Below are 20,203 nucleotides of genomic sequence, written 5' to 3'. Positions count from 1 at the left end.
CAAGAAAACATTTGGAAAAACCACAAATACATGGAGGTTAAAGAATATTCTACTAAAGAATGAATGTGTTAACCATGAAATTAAAGAAGAAAATTTTAAAAGTACATGGAAACAAATGAAAATGAAAACATAAGAGTCCAAAACCTTTGAGATGAAGTAAAAGCAGTCATAAGAGAGAAGTATATGGCAACACAAGTTTTTATGTCAAAAAACAAGAAAAGTCTCAAATACACAATCTAACCTTACACCTTTAAAAGAGCTAGAAAAAGAAAAGCAAATAAAGCCTAAAGCCAGCAGAAGAAAGGAAATAATATAGATTAGAGCAGAAATAAATGTTGTAGAAACAACAAAACAGTAGAACAGATCAACAAAACTAGGAGCTGGTTTTTTGAAAAAAATTAATAAAATTCAAAAAGAAAAGAGAAAGGACCCCAAAAAATAAAATCACAAATGAAAGAGAGCTCACAACCAACACCACAGTAATACAAACAATATTAAGAGAATATTATAAAAAATGATATGCCAACAAATTGGGCAATCTGGATGAAATGGATAAATTCCTAGAAACATAAAAACTGTCAATACTGAAACAGGAAGAAATAGAAAATTTGAACAGACTCATACCCAGCAAAGAAATGGAATCTGTGATCAAAAATCTCCCAGCAAACAAAAGTCCAGGGCCAGATGGCTTCCCAGGGGAATTCTCCCAAACATTTAAAGAAGAGTTAATACCTATTCTTCTCAAATTGTTCCAAAAAATTAAAATGGAAGGAAAACTTCCAAACTCATTCTACAAGGCCAGCATTACCTTGATTCCAAAACCAGACAAAGACCCCAATAAAAAGGAAAATTACAGGTCAATTTCCCTGATGCATGGTGCAGAAATTCTCAACAAGCTACTAGGAAAATCGAATCCAGTAGTACATTAAAAGAATTATTCACCACAACCAAGTGTGATTTATTCCTGGTCTGCAAGGATGGTTCAGTATTCACAAATCAGTCAGTATGGTACACCACATTAGTAAAAAAAAAAAAAAAAAAAGAATAAGAACCATATGATCCTCTCGATAGATACAGAAAAAGCATTTGACAAAATACAGCATCCATTCTTGATAAAAACTCTCAACAAAGTAGGGATAGAGGAAACATACCTCAATATCATAAAGGCTATATACAAAAGACCCACAGCTAATATTCTCAATGGGGAAAAACTGAGAACTTTTCCTCTGTGGTCAGGAACAAGACAGGGATTTCCACTGTCACCATTGTCATTTAACATGGTATTGGAAGTGCTAGCTGCAGCAGTTAGACAACAGAAAGAAAGAAAATCCATCCACATCATCAAGGAAGAAGTCAAACTTTCACTATTCACAGATGACATGATACTCTATGTAAAAATTCTGAAAGACCACCAAAAAGTTGCTAGAACTAATACATGAAGTCTGCAAAGACACAAGGATACAAAATCAACATACAGAAATTGGTTGTATTTCTATATACCAATAATGGAGCAGTAGAAAGAGAAATCAAGGAATCAGTCCCATTTACAATTGCACCAAAAACCATAAGATACCTAACAATAAACCTAATCAAAGAGGTAAAAAGATCTGTACTCTGAAAACTGTAGAACACTTATGAATGAAATTGAAAAAGACACGAAGAAATGGAAAAACATTCCATGCTCATGGATTAGAAGAACAAACATTGTTAAAATGTCTGTATTACCCAAAGCAATCTGCACATTTAATGCAATCCCCATCAAAATACCACCACCGTTTTTCACAGAGATGGAACACACAATCCTAAAATTTGTATGGGACTACAGGAGACCCCAAATAGACAAAATCAGTCTTGAAAAAGAAAAGCAGAGCTGGAGGCATTACAATTCCGACTTCAAGCTATATTACAAAGCTATAGTCATCAAGACAGTATGGACTGGCACAAAAAATAGACACATAGATCAGTGGAGTAGAATAGAAAACCCAGAAATGGACCCACAACTATCTGGCCAACTCATTTTCAACAAAGCAGGAAAGAATATCCAATGGAAAAAAGACAGTTTGTTCAACAAAGGGTGTTGGGAAAACTGGACAGTGACATGCAGAAAAATGAAACTGGACCACTTTCTTACACCATTCACAAAAATAAACTCAAAATGGATGAAAGACCTACATGTGAGACAGGAAACCATCAAACTCCTAGAAGAGAACACAGGCAGCAACCTCTTTGACCTCAGCTGCAGCAGTTTCTTAATAGACATGTTGCTGAAGGCAAGGGAAACAAAAGCAAACATGAACTCTTGGCGTTTTATCAAGATAAAAAGCTTCACACAACGAAGGAAACAGTCAAATAAAAGGTAGCCTACAGAATGGGAGAAGATATTTGCAAATGACGTATCTGATAAAGGGTTAGTATTCAAAATGTATAAAGAACTTACCAAACTCAACACCAAAGAAACAGACAATCCAGTTAAGAAATGGGCAGAAGACACGAGTCAACTTTTTTCCAAAGATATCCAGGAAGGTGTTGTTAACAACACAGGAAGCAACAGATGTTGTCAAGGATTCAGAGAAAGGGGAACCATCTTGCATTGTTGGTGGGAATGCAAACTGGTGCAGCCCCTTTGGAAAACATTATGAAGGTTCCTCAGAAAGTTAAAAACAGAACTGTCATACAACCCAGCAATTGCAGTAGTAGGTATTTACCCAAAGGATACAAAAATACAGATTTGAAGGAGTGCGTGTACCCTGATGTTTATAGCAACATACCAACAATAACCTAATTATGGACAGAGCCCAAATGTCCATCAACTGTTGAATGGATAAAGAAGGTATCTTGTGTATACACACACACACACACACACACTGGAATATTACTCAGCCATCAAAATGAATAAAATCTTGCCATTTGCAATGATGTAAATGGAGCTAGAATGTATTATGCTAAGTGAAACAAGTCTGTCAGAGAAAGACAAATAACATGATTCCAGTCATATGTAGAATGTAAGAAACAAGACAGATGAACATAGGGGAAAGAGGGGAAAAAAGAGAGCGAGGCAAACCATAAGAGACTCTTAATGGTTTATAGAGAACATACTTAGGGTTGATAGAAGGGAAGTCAGGGGATGGGCTAGATGGGTGATGGGTATTAAGGAATATAGTTGTTGTGATGAGCACTGCATGTTATATATAAGTGATGAAATAATAAATTCTACTCACTAAGCCAATTACACTGTATGTTAACTAACTAGAATTTTAATTAAAACTTGAAGTAAGTAGGAAGAAAGGAAGTCACAAAGCTGAAGAGTACAATAACTTAACTAAAAAATATACTAGAGGGAATCAACAACAGAATAGGGTAAAGCAGAAGAATGGATCAAGGATCAGTGACCTGGCAGACAAGACAGTGGAACTTGGCCAAAAGCAGCAAAAAGAAATGTTTTTTTAAATGAAAATAACTTAAAGGCCTTATGGGACAACATCAGTTACCCTCACCACCGAATAACAGTCACATTTTGAAGGTCACAGAAAGAGGAGAGCTAAAGGGACAGAAAACTTATTTGGAGAAATAATGGCTGAAAACCTTGCTAAACTTGGGAGGAAAACTACCCATACAGATTCAGGAAGCCCAGAGAGTTCCAAGTAAAAGTCTAAGCCCAAGAGATCTCTGGCATCACATAGGAATTAAAATGTTTAATTAAACTGTTAAATTAAACTGTTAAAACCTAAAGATAGACTCATGGGAAGATGGTGGAGTAGGAAGATCCTGAGCTCATCTCCCATGGAAACACGAAGGCTGGATCTACATATAAAGCAACTCTCTGAGAATGACCTGAATACTAGCATAATGGCTATTATACAACTAAAGATATCTGTAAAAGACTTGTCAAAAGAGTAAGAAAGACAGGGACATAGTTAGATTGGAAAACAAACTCCCCCCTGCCCTCAGTGCAGTAATGCAGAAGTTGGGGGGGATATCAAGGACCAGGGTTCTCACTGATATGTGAGGGGGGAGGGAGGGGTTAAGCCCCATATTGGGCATCCTTTGCCCCAGGGATCAGCACCAGGAAGTTGAATCCCTATAATATCTAGCTTTTCAAATCACTGGGGCTTAACTGTGTGAGGGCTAGAGGGCTATGGAGAATGGAAACTCTGTTTTTAAAGGGCCTGTGAACAGTTTCACTTATTTGGAGACCCAGCATAGAGACAGCAGTTTGAAAAGTGCCTGGAACATACATGAAGGAGATTGACTAATTTTAGCACCTGTGCCAGCGGGGCAGGGATCTGTAGGAAATTTCTGCAGCCAGAGAAGCACTGGAGGGCACCATTTTCTTGCTTTCCTTTAGGTGTCAGATACTTATTCTGACACTCTCCATCACCCTTGCTAGCAAACACTCATTTCACCTTCAGGTTCCCCTGTAGCCTGACATATATATCCCTGCAGGCATCCTTCCAGTGGTTGCCATCCTACCACATCTTGGCAGGCAGCCTGAGTCAGGACCAGTGCCCCACTAGAAGCACCTTCAACCCTCCCACTCCCACCCAGGGGGAAGCCTTGGCTGGGATTGACACTACTCCATAGTGACTCATGCCCCATAGAATAGGGGACGGCCCTGCCCACCAGCATGGCTGCAACAGTTGTCGCTAGGCTTTACAGCAGCCACCCTGGGGATTAACTGCACGTACCAGCATGCCTGCAGCAACCACAGCCAGGCCTCTTAGCCAACCAGGCTGGAGGCTGACTCTACCCCTCCACTCTGCCCATAGCAGTAACAGCCAGGCATTACAGCCAGTCCCACCCACCAGTGTGCTCCTAGCATTCATGACCCAGGCACAACAGGGGGGTACATGCAGCCACACAGAGGATACCCCTGAACCACCTGGTTCTAGTGACTGGGAAGCTGTGTTTCTGGTCCCCAAAAGATACTTTCTACATAAGGCCACTACCTTCAAGACAGAAATGTAGCTGACCTTACTAATATATAAAAACAGACACAGAGAATCAGACAAATTGAACAGAGCAATATGTTCTGAATGAAAGAATAAGACAAAACCTCAAAAAGAGCTAAACAAAAAGGAGTTAAGCAATCTGCCTAATGGAGTTCAAAGTAATAATCATAAAGATGATCACTAAACTGGAAAGAAAAATGCATGAACTCACTGAGAAATTTCATTAAAAAGATAGAACTACAAAAAAGATTTAGAACTGAAGAATACTGTACTGGGGAATCAGCAGCAGATTAGAGGATGCAGAACAGATCAGTAAGCTGCAGGACAGGGTAGTGGAAATCATTCAAGCTGAATGGCAAGAAGAAAAAAGAATTTAAAATATGAGGATACATGGGGGTGTCTGGGTGGCTCAATGAGTTAAGCATCTGGCTTTGCCTTAGGTCATGATCTCACAGTTTATGAGTTCAAGCCCCACATTGGGCTCTCTGCTGTCAGCACAGAGCCTGCTTCAGATCCACTGTCTCCCTCTCTGCTCCTCCCCTGCACTCATGTATGCATTCTCTCTCAAAACTAAATAAACATTAAAAACAAAAACAAAAACAAAAACACCCAGGATAAGTGAAGGAGCCTCTAGGACAACATCAAGCATACTAAATTCAAAGGAGAAGAGAGAGAAGAGGCAGAAAACTTATTTGAAGAAATAATAGCTGAAAACTTACCAAATCTGGGGAAGCAAACAGACATCCAGGTCCATGGAACACAGAGAGCCCCAAGGAAGATGAACCTGAAGAGGTTCACACCAAAACACATAGTAATTAAAATGGCAAATGTTAAAGGTAGGAACTTCAAACCACCAAGAGAAAAGCAGTTAGTTATATACAACAGAATACCCCTAAGACTGTCAACTAATTTCTCAGTAGAAAGTTTGTAGACCAGAAGGGAGTGACATGATATATTCAAGCATGAAAGAAAACAACTTACAGCTAACAATACTCTACCCAGCTAGGTTATTACTCAGAATTGAAGGAAACCCTAAAGAGTTTCCCAGATAAACAAAGGTTAAAGGAGTTTACCACCACTGAATCAGCCTTATGAGAAATGATAAAGGGAACTCCTTAAGTGGAAGGAAAAGGCCATAACTAGAAGAAAATTAGGAAAACATTTCACAGGTAAAACAAACATAGTAAAAAGTAGTGAGTTAATCACTTATAAAGCAAGTATAGAGATTAAAACAGAAAAGGATTATAATCAGTTATATTTATAAAAATTAGCCAAGGGATACACAAAATAAAAAGATGTAAAACATGACATCATATTTGTAAAATGTGTAGGTGGGAGAAAAATTTAGTGCTTTTAGAATGTGCTCACATGTAAGTGACCATCAATGTAATATAGACTGCTATATATGTAAGATTGTTATATATGAACTCATTGGTAACCAGAAATCAAAAACTAATACTAACAAAATAGAAAAGAATCCAAGTATAACACTAAAAAATGCCTTCAAACCACAAGTAGAGAGAGCAAGAGGAGAAGAAGAAAGGACCAGAGAATTGCAAAAACAACCAGGAAGCAGTTAACAAAATGGGAATAAGAATATGCCTATTAATAATAAATGTAAATGTAAGTGGACTAAATGTTGCAATCAAAAGTCCCATTCAAGGTGGCTGAATGGATGAAAAATCAAGATCTGTCTATATGCAACCTACAAGAGATTCATTTTAGATATAGGGATACATAGTGAAAGGATGGAAAAAGATGTTTCGTACAAATGGAAATCAAAAGAAAGCAGAGAGGGCTATACTCAGACAAAACAGACTTTAAAACAGAATGAAAAAAGACAAGGGCATTAAATAATGGTAAATGGAACAGTGTAGCAGGAAGTTACAATATTTGTAAATATTTATGCATGCAACATAGGAGCACCTAAGTATATAAAATAAATATTAACAGACCTAAAAGTAGAGATTGACAGCAATACAATAATAGTAGTGGACTTTGATACCTTACTTATATCATTACATGGATCATCCAGAAAAAAAGTCCATAAGGAAGCATTGTCCTTAAACAGCACATTAGACCAGATATATTTATTAGATAAACACAGAACATTCCATCCAAAAGTAGCAGAATACACATTCTTCTCAAGAGCATGTGGAACATATTTCAGTATAGATCATATTTCAGACCATGAAAAAGTCTCAGTTTAAGAAGATTGAAGTAATACCAAGCATTTTTTATACCACAGTGGTATGAAACTAGAAATAAATCACAAAATGAAAATTGAGAAAAGCATAAATATATGGAGATTAGAGAACACACTACTGAACAGCCAGTGAATCTGTGAGGAAATCAAAAGATAAATTAAAAAATACCTTGAGAGAAATGAAAATGAAGCATAGCAAAATCTGTGGGATTCAGGAAAAGCTGTTCTTTTTTTTTTTTTTTTTTAATGAAATTTATTGTCAAATTGGTTTCCATACAACACCCAGTGCTCATCCCTGGAAAAGCAGTTCTAAGAGGGAAGTTCATAGTGATACAAGCCTACCTTAAGAAGTAAGAAAAATCCCAAATAAACAATCTAACTTTATACCCAAAGGAACTAGATAAAGGGGAACAAATGAAGCTCAGAGTTGGTAGAAGGAATGAAATAATAAAGATTGGACTGCAAAAAAGAAAATATAGACTAAAAGGAAAAGGAAAAGATCAATGAAACTAAGAACTGGTTATTTCAAAAAATAAATGAAATTGATAATCCTTTACCCAGACTCATCAAGGAAGAAAAAAAGAAATAAATAAAATCAGAAATGAAAGAAGGGAAGTAACAACTGATACCAAAGATAATACAAAAGATTATAAGAGACTGCTATGAACAATTCTGTTCCAACAGATTGGACATCCTGAAAGAAATGGATAAAATTCCTAGAAATATAGAATCTATTAGGAATGAATCATGAAGAAATAGAAAATCCGAATAGACCAGTTAGTAACAAGGAGTTTGAATCCATAATCAAAAACCTCCCAACCAACAAAATACCAGGATGAGATGGCTTCACTGGTAAATTGTACCTCAAACTCTTCCAAAAAAATTGGAGAGTGGAGAATGTTTCCCGGTTAATTTCATGAGGCCAGTATTACGCTAATACCAAAACCAGAGAAGCATACCACAAAAAAAAAAAAAAAAAAAGAAAAGAAAATTACAGGCCAATACCCTAATGAACACATATGAAAAAAAAAACTTCAACAAAATGTTAGCAAACCTAATTCAACAAAGCATTAAAAAGATCATACACCATGATCAAATGGCGTTTATTGAAGGGATATAAGGATGGTTCAACATCCTCAAATCAGTCAATATGATCTACCATGTGTAACAAATTAAGGATAAAAATCATGATCATCTCAACAGATGCAGAAAAAGGATTTAACAAATTTCAAAATCCATTTATGGTAAAAACTCTCAACAAAGCAAGTATGGAGGGAATGTACCTCAACATAATAAAGGCCATGTATGACAAACCAAAAGGTAACATCATACTCAACAATAAGAAGCTAAGAGCTTTTTCTCTAATATCAGGGAGAAGACAAGAGTGCCCACTCTCACCACTTCTACTCAGCATAGTATTAGTTAGGTAGTTAGGCAAGAAAAAGATATAAAAGGCGGCATCCAAATTAGAAGTAAAGTTGTCATTATTTGTGGATAAAATTTTATATATAGAAAACCCTAAAGATTCCACCAAAAAGCTGTCAGAACTAAGAAACAACTTCAGTAAACTTGCAGGATGCAAAATCAGTATACAAAAATCTGTTGTTTTTGTGCACTAACAAAAAGAAATTAAGAAACCAATCTCATTTACAGTTGCATCAAAAATGATAAAATACCTGGGAATAAATTTAACTGAGGCAGTGGAAGACCTTTACATTGGAAAGTACAAGATACTGATGAAAGAAACAGAAGAAGACACAAGTAAATGGAAAGGATTATATGTTCATAGATTGAAAGAATTAGTATTGTTTAAATGTCTGTATTATCCAAAGCAATTTATAGGTTTCAGTGCAATCCTTATCAAAATCGCAGTCACATTTTTCATAGAAATAGAATGAACATTTCTGAAATTTGGTTTTTTTTCTTAATATATGAAGTTTATTGTCAAATTGGTTTCCATACAACACCCAGTGCTCATCCCAAAAGATGCCCTCTTCAATACCCATCACCCACCCTCACCTCCCTCCCACCCCCCATCAACCCTCAGTTTATTCTCAGTTTTTAAGAGTCTCTTATGCTTTGGCTTTCTCCCACTCTAACCTACTTTTTTTTTTTTTTTTCCTTCCCCTCCCCCATGGGTTTCTCAGGATTCACATAAGAGTGAAACATATGGTATCTGTCTTTCTCTGTGTGGCTTATTTCACTTAGCATCACACTCTCCAGGTCCATCCACATTGCTACAAAGGGCCATATTTCATTCTTTCTCATTGCCACGTAGTACTCCATTGTGTATATAAACCACAATTTCTTTATCCATTCATCAGTTGATGGACATTTAGGCTCTTTCCATAATTTGGCTTTTGTTGAGAGTGCTGCTATAAACATTGGGGTACAAGTGCCCCTATGCATCAGTACTCCTGTATTCCTTGGGTAAATTCCTAGCAGTGCTACTGCTGGTCATAGGGTAGGTCTACTTTTAATTTTTTGAGGAACCTCCACACTGTTTTCCAGAGAGGCTGCACCAGTTTGCATTCCCACCAACAGTGCAAGAGGGTTCCCATTTCTCCACATCCTCTCCAGCATCTATAGTCTCCTGATTTGTTCATTTTAGCCACTCTGACTGGCATGAGGTGATATCTGAGTGTGGTTTTGATTTGTATTTCCCTGATGAGGAGCGACATTGAGCATCTTTTCATGTGCCTGTTGGCCATCTGGATGTCTTCTTTAGAGAAGTGTCTATTCATGTTTTCTGCCCATTTCTTCACTGGATTGCTTGTTTTTTGGGTGTGGAGTTTGGTGAGCTCTTTATAGATTTTGGATACTAGCCCTTTGTCTGATATGTCATTTGCAAATATCTTTTCCCATTCCGTTGGTTGCTTTTTAGTTTTGTGGATTGTTTCCTTTGCTGTGCAGAAGGTTTTTATCTACATGAGGTCCCAATAGTTCATTTTTTGCTTTTAATTCCCTTGACTTTGGGGATGGGTCAAGTAAGAAATTGCTGCGGCTGAGGTGAGAGAGGTCTTTTCCTGCTTTCTCCTCTAGGGTTTTGATGGTCCTGTCTCACATTCAGGTCCTTTATCCATTTTGAGTTTGTTTTTGTGAATGGTGTAAGAAAGTGGTCTAGTTTCATTCTTCTGCATGTTGCTGTCCAGTTCTCCCAGCACCATTTGTTAAAGAGGCTGTCTTTTTTACATTGGATATTCTTTCCTGCTTTGTCAAAGATTAGTGGACCATACTTTTGTGGGTCTAGTTCTGGTGTTTCTATTCTATTCCATTGGTCTATGTGTCTGTTTTTGTGCCAATACCATGCTGTCTTGATGATTACAGCTTTGTAATAGAGGCTAAAGTCTGGGATTGTGATGCCTCCTGCTGTAGTCTTCTTCAAAATTACTTTGGCTATTCGGGGCCTTTTGTGGTTCCAAAAGAATTTTAGGATTGCTTGATCTAGCTTCGAGAAGAATGATGGTGCAATTTTGATTGGGATTGCATTGAATGTGTAGCTAGCTTTGGGTAGTATTGACATTTTTACAATATTTATTCTTCCAACCCATGAGCACAGAATGTTTTTCCATTTCTTTATATCTTCTTCAATTTCCTTCATAAGTTTTCTATAGTTTTCATCATACAGATCTTTTACATCTTTGGTTAGGTTTATTCCTAGGTATTTTATGCTTCTTGGTGCAGTTGTGAATGGGATCAGTTTTCTTTATTTGTCTTTCTGTTGCTTCATTATTATTCATTATTATTCTGTTATTCATTATTCATTATTATTCTGTTGCTTCATTATTATAAGAATGCAGCTGATTTCTATACATTGATTTTGTATCCTGCAACTTTGCTGAATTCATGTATCAGTTCTAGTAGACTTTTGGTGGAGTCTATCGGATTTTCCACGTATAATATGTCATCCGCAAAAAGTGAAAGCTTAACTTCATCTTTGCCAATTTTGATGGCTTTGATTTCCTTTTGTTGTCTGATTGCTGATGCTAGAACTTCCAAGACTATGTTAAACAACAGCGGTGAGAGTGGACATCCCTGTCGTGTTCCTGATCTCAGGGAAAGAGCCCTCAGTTTTTCCCCATTGAGGATGATATTAGCTGTGGGCTTTTCATAAATGGCTTTTATGATGCTTAAGTATGTTTCTTCTATCCCGACTTTCTCGAGGGTTTTTATTAAGAAAGGATGCTGAATTTTGTCAAATGCTTTTTCTGCATCGATTGACAGGATCATATGGTTCTTTTCTTTTCTTTTATTAATGTGATGTATCACATTGATTGATTTGCGAATGTTGAACCAGCCCTGCAGCCCAGGAATGAATCCCACTTGATCATGGTGAATAATTCTTTTTATATGCTGTTGAATTCGACTTGCTAGTATGTTATTGAGAATTTTTGCATCCATATTCATCAGGGATATTGGCCTCTGGTTCTCTTTTTTTACTGGGTCTCTGTCTGGTTTAGGAATCAAAGTAATACTGGCTTCATAGAATGAGTCTGGAAGTTTTCCTTCTCTTTCTATTTTTCGGAACAGCTTGAGAAGGATGGGTATTATCTCTGCTTTAAATGTCTGGTAGAACTCCCCTGGGAAGCCATCTGGTCCTGGACTCTTATTTGTTGGGAGATTTTTGATAACTGATTCAATTTCTTCACTGGTTATGGGTCTATTCAAGCTTTCTATTTCCTCCTGTTTGAGTTTTGGAAGTGTGTGGGTGTTTAGGAATTTGTCCATTTCTTCCAGGTTGTCCAGTTTGTTGGCATATAATTTTTCATAGTATTCCCTGATAATTGCTTGTATTTCTGAGGGATTTGTTGTAATAATTCCATTTTCATTCATGATTTTATCTATTTGGGTCATCTCCCTTTTCTTTTTGAGAAGCATGGCTAGAGGTTTATCAATTTTGTGTATTTTTACAAAAAAAAATAACTCTTGGTTTCATTGATCTGCTCTATAGTTTTTTTAGATTCTATATTGTTTATTTCTGCTCTGATCTTTATTATTTCTCTTCTGCTGGGTTTGGGGTATCTTTGCTGTTCTGCTTCTATTTCCTTTAGGTGTCCTGTTAGATTTTGTATTTGGGATTTTTCATGTTTCTTGAGATAGGCCTGGATGCAATGTATTTTCCTCTCAGGACTGCCTTCACTGCATCCCAAAGCATTTGGATTGTTGTATTTTCATTTTCCTTTGTTTCCATATATTTTTTAATTTCTTCTCTAATTGTCTGGTTGACCCATTCATTCTTTAGTAGGGTGTTCTTTAACCTCCAGTGCTTTTGGAAGTTTTCCAGACTTTTTCCTATGGTTGATTTCAAGCTTCATAGCATTGTGGTCTGAAAGTATGCATGGTATGATCTCAATTCTTGTATACTTATGAAGGACTGTTTTGTGACCCAGTATATGATCTATCTTGGAGAATGTTCCATGTGCACTCGAGAAGAAAGTATATTCGGTTGCTTTGGGATGCAGAGTTCTAAATATATCTGTCAAGTCCATCTGATCCAATATGTCATTCAGGGCCCTTGTTTCTTTATTGACCGTGTGTCTAGATGATCTATCCATTGTTGTAAGTGGAGTATTAAAGTCCCCTGCAGTTACCACATTCTTATCAATAAGGTTGCTTATGTTTGTGATTAATTGTTTTCTATATTTGGGGGCTCCCGTATTTGGTGCATAGACATTTATAATTGTTAGCTCTTCCTGATGGATAGACCCTGTAATTATGTTATAATGCCCTTCTTCATCTCTTGTTACAGCCTTTAATTTAAAGTCTAGTTTGTCTGATATAAGTATGGCTACTCCAGCTTTCTTTTGACTTCCAGTAGCATGATGGATAGTTCTCCATCCCCTCACTTTCAATCTGAAGGTGTCCTCAGGTCTAAAATGAGTCTCTTGTAGACAGCAAATAGATGGGTCTTGTTTTTTTATCCATTGTGATACCCTGTGTCTTTTGATTGGCGCATTTAGTCCATTTACATTCAGTGTTATTATAGAAAGATAGGGGTTTAGAGTCATTGTGATGTCTGTAGGTTTCATGCTTGTAGTGATGTCTCTGGTACTTGGTCTCACAGGATCCCCCTTAGGATCTCTTGTACGGCTGGTTTAGTGGTGATGAATTCCTTCAGTTTTTGTTTGTTTGGGAAGACCTTTATCTCTCCTTCTATTCTGAATGACAGTTTTGCTGGATAAAGGATTCTCGGCTGCATATTTTTTCTGTTCAGCACATTGAAGATTTCCTGCCATTCCTTTCTGGCCTGCCAAGTTTCAGTAGAGAGATCCATCACGAGTCTTATTGGTCTCCCTTTATATGTTAGAGCGTGTTCATCCCTAGCTGCTTTCAGAATTTTCTCTTTATCCTTGTATTTTGCCAGTTTCACTATGATATGTCATGCAAAAGATCAATTCAAGTTATGTCTGAAGGGAGTTCTCTGTGCCTCTTGGATTTCAATGCCTTTTTCCTTCCCCAGATCAGGGAAGTTCTCAGCTATGATTTCTTCCAGTACACCTTCAGCACCTTTCCCTCTCTCTTCCTCCTCTGGAATACCAATTATGCATAGATTATTTCTGTTTAGTGCATCACTTAGTTCTCTAATTTTCCCCTCATACTCCTGGATTTTTTTTATCTCTCTTTTTCTTCCTCAGCTTCCTCATTTTCCATAATTTTATCTTCTAGTTCACCTATTCTCTCCTCTGCCTCTTCAATCTGAGTTGTGGTCACCTCCATTTTATTTTGCAGCTTATTTATAGCATTTTTTAGCTCCTCCTGGCTGTTTCTTTGTCCCTTGATCTCTGTAGCAATAGATTCTCTGCTGTCCTTTATACTGTTTTAAAGCCCAGCAATTAATTTTATGACTATTATTTTAAATTCACTTTCTGTTACAGTGTTTAAATAGTTTCTGGTCAGTTCGTTAGCTGTCGCTACTTCCTGGAGTTTCTTTTGAGGGGAATTCTTCCGTTTCATCATTTTGGATAGTCTCTGGAGTGGTATGGAACTGCAGGGCACTTCCCCTGTGTTGTCTTGAATAACTTGCGTTGGTGGGCGGGATCAGTCAGACCTGATGTCTGCCCCCAGCCCACCGCTGGGGCCACAGTCAGACTGGTGTGTACCTTCTCTTCCCCTCTCCCCTCTCCCTTAGTGCGGGATTCACTGTGGGGTGGTGTGGCCCCTGCCTGGGCTACTTGCTCACTGCCAGGCTTGTGGGTCTGGGGATCTGGCATATTAGCTGGGGTGGATTGGCAAGGTGTACAGGAGCGGGAGGGGCAGGCTCAGCTCGCTTTTCCTTCGAGATCCGCTTGGGGAGGGGCCCTGTGGCACCGGGAGGGAGGCAGACCTGTCGGAAGGATGGATCCACAGAAGCACAGTGTTGGGTGTTTGTGCATTGCCAGCAAGTTCCCTGACAGGAACTGGTTCCCTTTGGGATTTTGGCTGGGGATGGGCGAGGGAGATGGCACTGGCGAATGCCTTTGTTCCCCGCCAAGCTGAGCTCTGTCGTCCGAGGTTCAACAACTCTCCCTCCCGTTGTCCTGTAGTCCTCCCGCTCTCTGAGCAGAGCTGTTAACTTAAAAACTTCCAGATGTTAAGTCCCGCTTGTTGTCAAAACACATTCCGTCTGGCCCCTCTGCTTTTGCAAGGCAGACTCGGGGGCTCTGCTTTGCCAGCAGGCTGCCCCTCTGCCCCAGCTCCCTCCCTCCAGTCCGTGGGGCGCACACCACCTCTCTGCCCTTCCTACCCTCCTCCATGGGCCTCTTGTCTACACTTGGCTCCGGAGAATCCGTTCTGCTAGTCTTCTGGTGGTTTTCTAGGTTATTTAGGCAGGTGTGGGTGGAACCTAAGTGATCAGCAGGACGTGGTGAGCCCAGAGTCCTCCTACGCCGCCATCTTCTCCGAATATTTCTGAAATTTGTATGGAACCAGAAAAAATCCTGACTAGCCAAAGGAATCTTGAGAAACAGGAACAAAGCTGAAGGCCTCACATTTCAAACTATATTACAAAGGTATGACCATCAAAACAGTATGATATTGGCATAAAAGCAGATACCTAGATTGCTGCAACGGAATAGACAGCACAGAAATAAACCTGCATATATATGGTCAATTAATTTATCCCCAAGGACGCAAGAATATCAATGGAGAAAGCACAATGCCTTCAATAAATGGTTTGGAAAAACTGGACCAGTATCTTATTCTGTATACAAAAATTAATTCAGTATGGATTAAAGACTTGAATGCAAGATTTGAAATCATAAAACTACTAGAAGAAAACATAGGCAGTTAAGTTCCCTGAGATTAGTCTTAGTGATGGTTTTTGTTTTTGTTTTTTTTTTTTTTTGCATCTTACTTCAAAAGGTAGGGCAACAAATAAAAAATAAAGGGTACTACATCTAACTAAGAAGGTGTTGAACAAGAAAGGAAACTGTCAGTGAAAGGAAAAGGCAGCCTATTGGATGTGAGAAGATATTTGGAAACCATATATGTAATAAGGGGTTAATATTCAAAGTATGTAAGGAACTCACACAATTCAATAACAAGAAAAAAATCCCATAAAAATGTACATTTTTCCAAAGAAAACATACACATGACCCACTAGCACATGAAAAGATGTCCAGCATCACTAATCATCAGGGAACTGCAAATCAAAACCACAGTGAGATAGCATTGTTAGAATGGCTATTATCAAAAAGGCAAAAAATTTACAAATGTTAGGGCATAGAGAAAAAGGATCTATTATGCCCTGTTAGTAAGAATGTAAATTTGTGTAGCTATTCTGGAAAATAGTGTGTCGGTTCCTCAAAAAACTAAAAATAAAACTGTCGTATAATCTAGCAGTTCTACTTCTGGATATCTGAAGAAACTGAAAACACTAATTTGAAAAGATATGATTATTGCAGTATTATTCACAATAACCAAGATACGGAAACAACCGAAGTGTCCATCTGTGGATGAATGGTTAAAGAAGATGTTGTTAAGGGGTGCCTGAGTGGATCAGTTGGTTGAGTGTCCCAATTCTTGATTTTGGCTCCTGTCCTGATCCCAGGATTTTAGTATTGAGCCCTGTGTTGGGCTCCACACTGAGTGTGGAGCCTGCTTAAGATTCTCTCTCTCTGCTCTTTCCCTGATCCGCATATGCTCTTCAAAATAAAAAAAAAAGAAAAATGTGGTTTATATATATATATGACAGACACAATTCCAGCATATGAAAAGTGAAATCTTGCCATTTGTGACAACATGGATGAATCTTTATGGTATTATGCTAAGTAAAATAAGTCAGGCAGAGTAAGATGAATACCATATAATTTCATCTATATGTGAAATCTAAAAAGCAAAAGAAAGAACAAAAACAAAACTTATAGATGGAACAAGTATATTGGTGGTTGCCAGAGTTGGGGTTGGGGGGGCATTGGAGAAGATCAAGAGATATAAACTTTCAGTTATAAAGTAAGTAATTTATGGGTAGCAATGTATAGAATGGTAACTAGAGCAACAGTACTGTATTTCATTTATGTAACTTTATGTGGTGACAGGAGGAAACTAGACTTCTAGTAATGATCAATTCACAGTGCATGTAAATATTGAATCATTATGTTGTACACCAGAAATTAATGTTATATGTAAATTATACCTCAATTTTAAAAAAGGGCATTGGTCTAATTCAGTAGTTTCCAAAGTCTAATGTCAATAGCATTAGATATTAGAACCCCAGGGCAGTTTATTTATGCCTATTTGTGCTTTTTTTGTTATACTTTCAACATTTCTTTTATGTGTGTTTTATAATGTGCATAATATAGTGCTATATATACTTGTAAATAAATATATACATATGGTAGAGTATATATGCTTGCAACTTTTTAAGGTAGGAGTACATAATAAAAGTTTTTGAAGACCGTATCTTTGATTAAATCACTCAAGTGTCATTTGAGTATAATGAACCCACTGTGTGCTTATCTTTACCTTCTAGGAACTGAACATTTATTTCAGTTATTTTTACACAGAAAGTGTTTCACTGTATCATTTGTACATATAGCAACCAAGTTTCAGGAACTATTTTATAATACCAAACACTGCGGTACTTTGTTTGTTCTTGCTGAGAAAATAGTTTAAAACAAATTAGGTTTTCACAGTACTCTTTGATCTTTTAGCAGCTTTTGATTCTAGAGATGGGAGTCATTTGTGGATCAAACTATATGATCTGAATTTAGAGCCCATGTTTTTAATGTTGCTTCAAAGCTTGTGTCATAATACCCCTGCTGGAATCAGATTGGATAACAGCCATATTTTAGCAGCTGAAATTCCAGGGTTAAAGAGAACTGAATTGTGCTCTCTCTTTATTAAACATAGGTAAATAATCTAATTCAGTTTTGGTGATTTTGTATGTGCTTACCAGTCATAGTGATTAGAAAGACAAGCTGCTTCTCCACTCTTTTGATTGTACCTTCCTTGAGAAATTAACAATCTTGTGAATTTATAGAATAATTCATTCCCAACATATTAGTGACAATCACTGATTGCTTTCTTCACCAAACATTTCATAATAGATAAAGGATTTTTGCATATTTCATTTATTCTTCACTTATTAACGGGAATAAGGTTACTCACCTCATAGAATTGTTGGAAGGATTAAATGAGTAAAAACACTGTCTCACACATAGTAAGGGTTCAGGAAATATTAACCATTGTTCTATGGAAGAATAGTACTAAGTACCAGTGCTCCACTGGATGGCAATGAACAGTGACTTGAGAGTTGGGGTCTTCCCTAGGTCCTCCTGCTGATGAGCTGTGTGGCTTTATCCCTTTCCTAATTTTTGTTCTTCATTTGTAAAGTGATTATAATGACATTCTTTTCAGACACTTATTGATTAAATTAAATTAGAAAATAAGGTGCTTATCACAGTGTCTGGCCCATAGGAACTTTTATTAAACCCTTATGTTATAGCCTAGGAATTGCCAGTATTTTCTCAATTACAAATAGTAAAAATTCTGCTGTTGAGAGAGGTGGTTCAAATACCATTTTAAAGGCACAGGTACAAACAGGCCCATAGGCATTTTGACTAAATGTGCTTATGTGCTTCTTACTCTGCCTTTCTTGAGGTTCATCAGTGTATCTTTAACCATTTACTGAAAGGAAACTAAGATACTAACTAATACTCATTTGTTATGATTCAGTTACAGGTTTCTAGATATCTCTTCCCTTTAAATGCCTTATGAACGCTCATTGTTTGATCATTATTTTAAAGTTTATTTATTTATTTTGAGAGAGTGCTCGAGAGTTGGGGAGGGGCAGAGAGAGAGGGAGAGAGGGAATCCCAAGCAGGCTGTGTACTGTCAGCACAGAGCCAGACTTGGGGCTCAAACCCATGAACTGTGAGATCATGCCATGAGTCGAAATCAAGAGTCAGACTCTTAACTGACTGACCCAGGCACCCCGAATCACTGTTTATTCTTTTATTTCATTTTCCTTTTTTGGCGAGTTTGGGGCCCTTAAGTTTTAATATTATATCCTGTTTTATCCTTCTTGGAAATGCAGGTTGTGTACATCATAGTAGCATTACATTTTACCTAGACTGGATTGGGTTAAATACACTAATTGGTCAGTTTGCTCTGTTATCAGGGATATCCTTAACATTTTTTTAAATGAGAAAATTATTATTGTATTTGTCTTTTTAAAAATCACATTATGTAGTGGACTAAACATATTTTGTCATAATTTTATTTATTTTTAATGTTTATTTTATTTTTGAGAGAGAGAGAGAGAGAGACAGAGCATGAGCAGGCGAAGGGCAGGGAGAGAGGGAGACACGGAATCTGAAGCAGGCTCCAGGCTCTGGGTGGTCAGCACAGAGCCTGACTTGGAGCTTGAACTCACTGACTGTGAGGTCTTGACCTGAGCTGAAGTTGGACCCTTAACCAACTGAGCCACCCAAGCGCTCCTGTTTTGTGATAGTTTTAAATAGGTGCCTGGGTAGCTCAGTTGGTTAAGCGTCTGACTTCAGCTCAGGTTATGATCTCACAGTTTGTGGATTTGAGCCCCACTTCGGGCTCTATGCTGACAGCTCAGAGCCTGGAGCCTGCTTCAGATTCCGTGTCTCCCTCTCTCTCTGCCCCTTCTCTGCTTGCGCTCAGTCTCTCTTTCTCTCATAAATAAAGATTAAAAAAATTTTTTTTTAATTATTTTTTCCCTTTTTGCCTCACATTTACATGTTGTAATGTCTTCATCTGTGTGAAGATCTGTGATCTTGCTCAAAGTTCAACATTATGGTTGGTATTAGGAAGCCTAATCTCTAAGATGGAGTGAGAATTTATTGAAAAAAAGTCTCATTTGTTTAAAACAAACTGAAATTTCGAAGAAGTTCTAAATACTTTCACCTCTGTCTTAAATTTCTTAAAACATGTTGTATTATCAACATGTAATCTCAATGAGAGTATGTAGTTGCTGTGTTTACTTTTATATTTCAGTATCACTGGATATTGTCATTTTTGAATCCTTCCTTAAATAATTACTGAAATGAATAAAATAAAAATGTGTTAACAGCTGACATTTCCTTAAAAGTGAACTTATCAAAACTTTGGTCTATGTTTTAGAAAGAAAAGGAAAAAAAAAAGGAAGAGAAAAAGAAAGAAAAGGAACCAGAAAAGCCTGCAAAACCTCTTACAACTGAAAAGGTAAAATTCCTTTAAAAAAAAACCTATTAAGATAACCATCCTATTTTTGTATTCTTACGTGAATGTCTTTGGGATATTTACAATATGTGAATTATCATTCTGTCAGTAAGTATGTTTTGAATGAATATGTGTGCTAAGCATGTCCTTCTAGATTGTCCTATATAAGTTTTAGTTATATATGTACGAGTATAGATCATGTGAGGTCCTCAAGGTCATTCTCTATTAATGACATAAAGAATGGTGTTTTTAGTTTTCATGCACAGACTTCAGTGAAAGTTTAGAGAATGAAGAGTTCATACTTGAAGGGGCCTTCAGAAAAGACTCCATTCATAGGGGTAAGCATTTGAGGTAGATTTTGAATTGTAGGTAGAATTAAAGTGGAAGGCAAGAATATATC

At 37.3% G+C, this 20,203-nt stretch overlaps 1 protein-coding gene across 4 annotated transcripts in view; it reads left to right on the top strand.

Annotated features, from left to right (window-relative positions):
* The window catches only part of SMAP1 (small ArfGAP 1), a 200,278-nt gene that overhangs the window by 95,063 nt on the left and 85,012 nt on the right, over nucleotides 1-20,203 (top strand). For all 4 annotated transcript variants that reach the window (XM_027057469.2, XM_053222603.1, XM_027057471.2 and 1 more), the window contains one exon: nucleotides 19,726-19,806. In XM_027057469.2, the coding sequence (XP_026913270.1) occupies nucleotides 19,726-19,806 (81 nt within the window). The remainder of the gene's footprint in view (nucleotides 1-19,725; nucleotides 19,807-20,203) is intronic.

The sequence above is a fragment of the Acinonyx jubatus genome, chromosome B2, assembly GCF_027475565.1.
Source record: "Acinonyx jubatus isolate Ajub_Pintada_27869175 chromosome B2, VMU_Ajub_asm_v1.0, whole genome shotgun sequence".
NCBI lineage: Eukaryota > Metazoa > Chordata > Mammalia > Carnivora > Felidae > Acinonyx > Acinonyx jubatus.
Note: the sequence above shows the minus strand (reverse complement) of the source record. Positions and strands in the feature narration are given on the sequence as shown.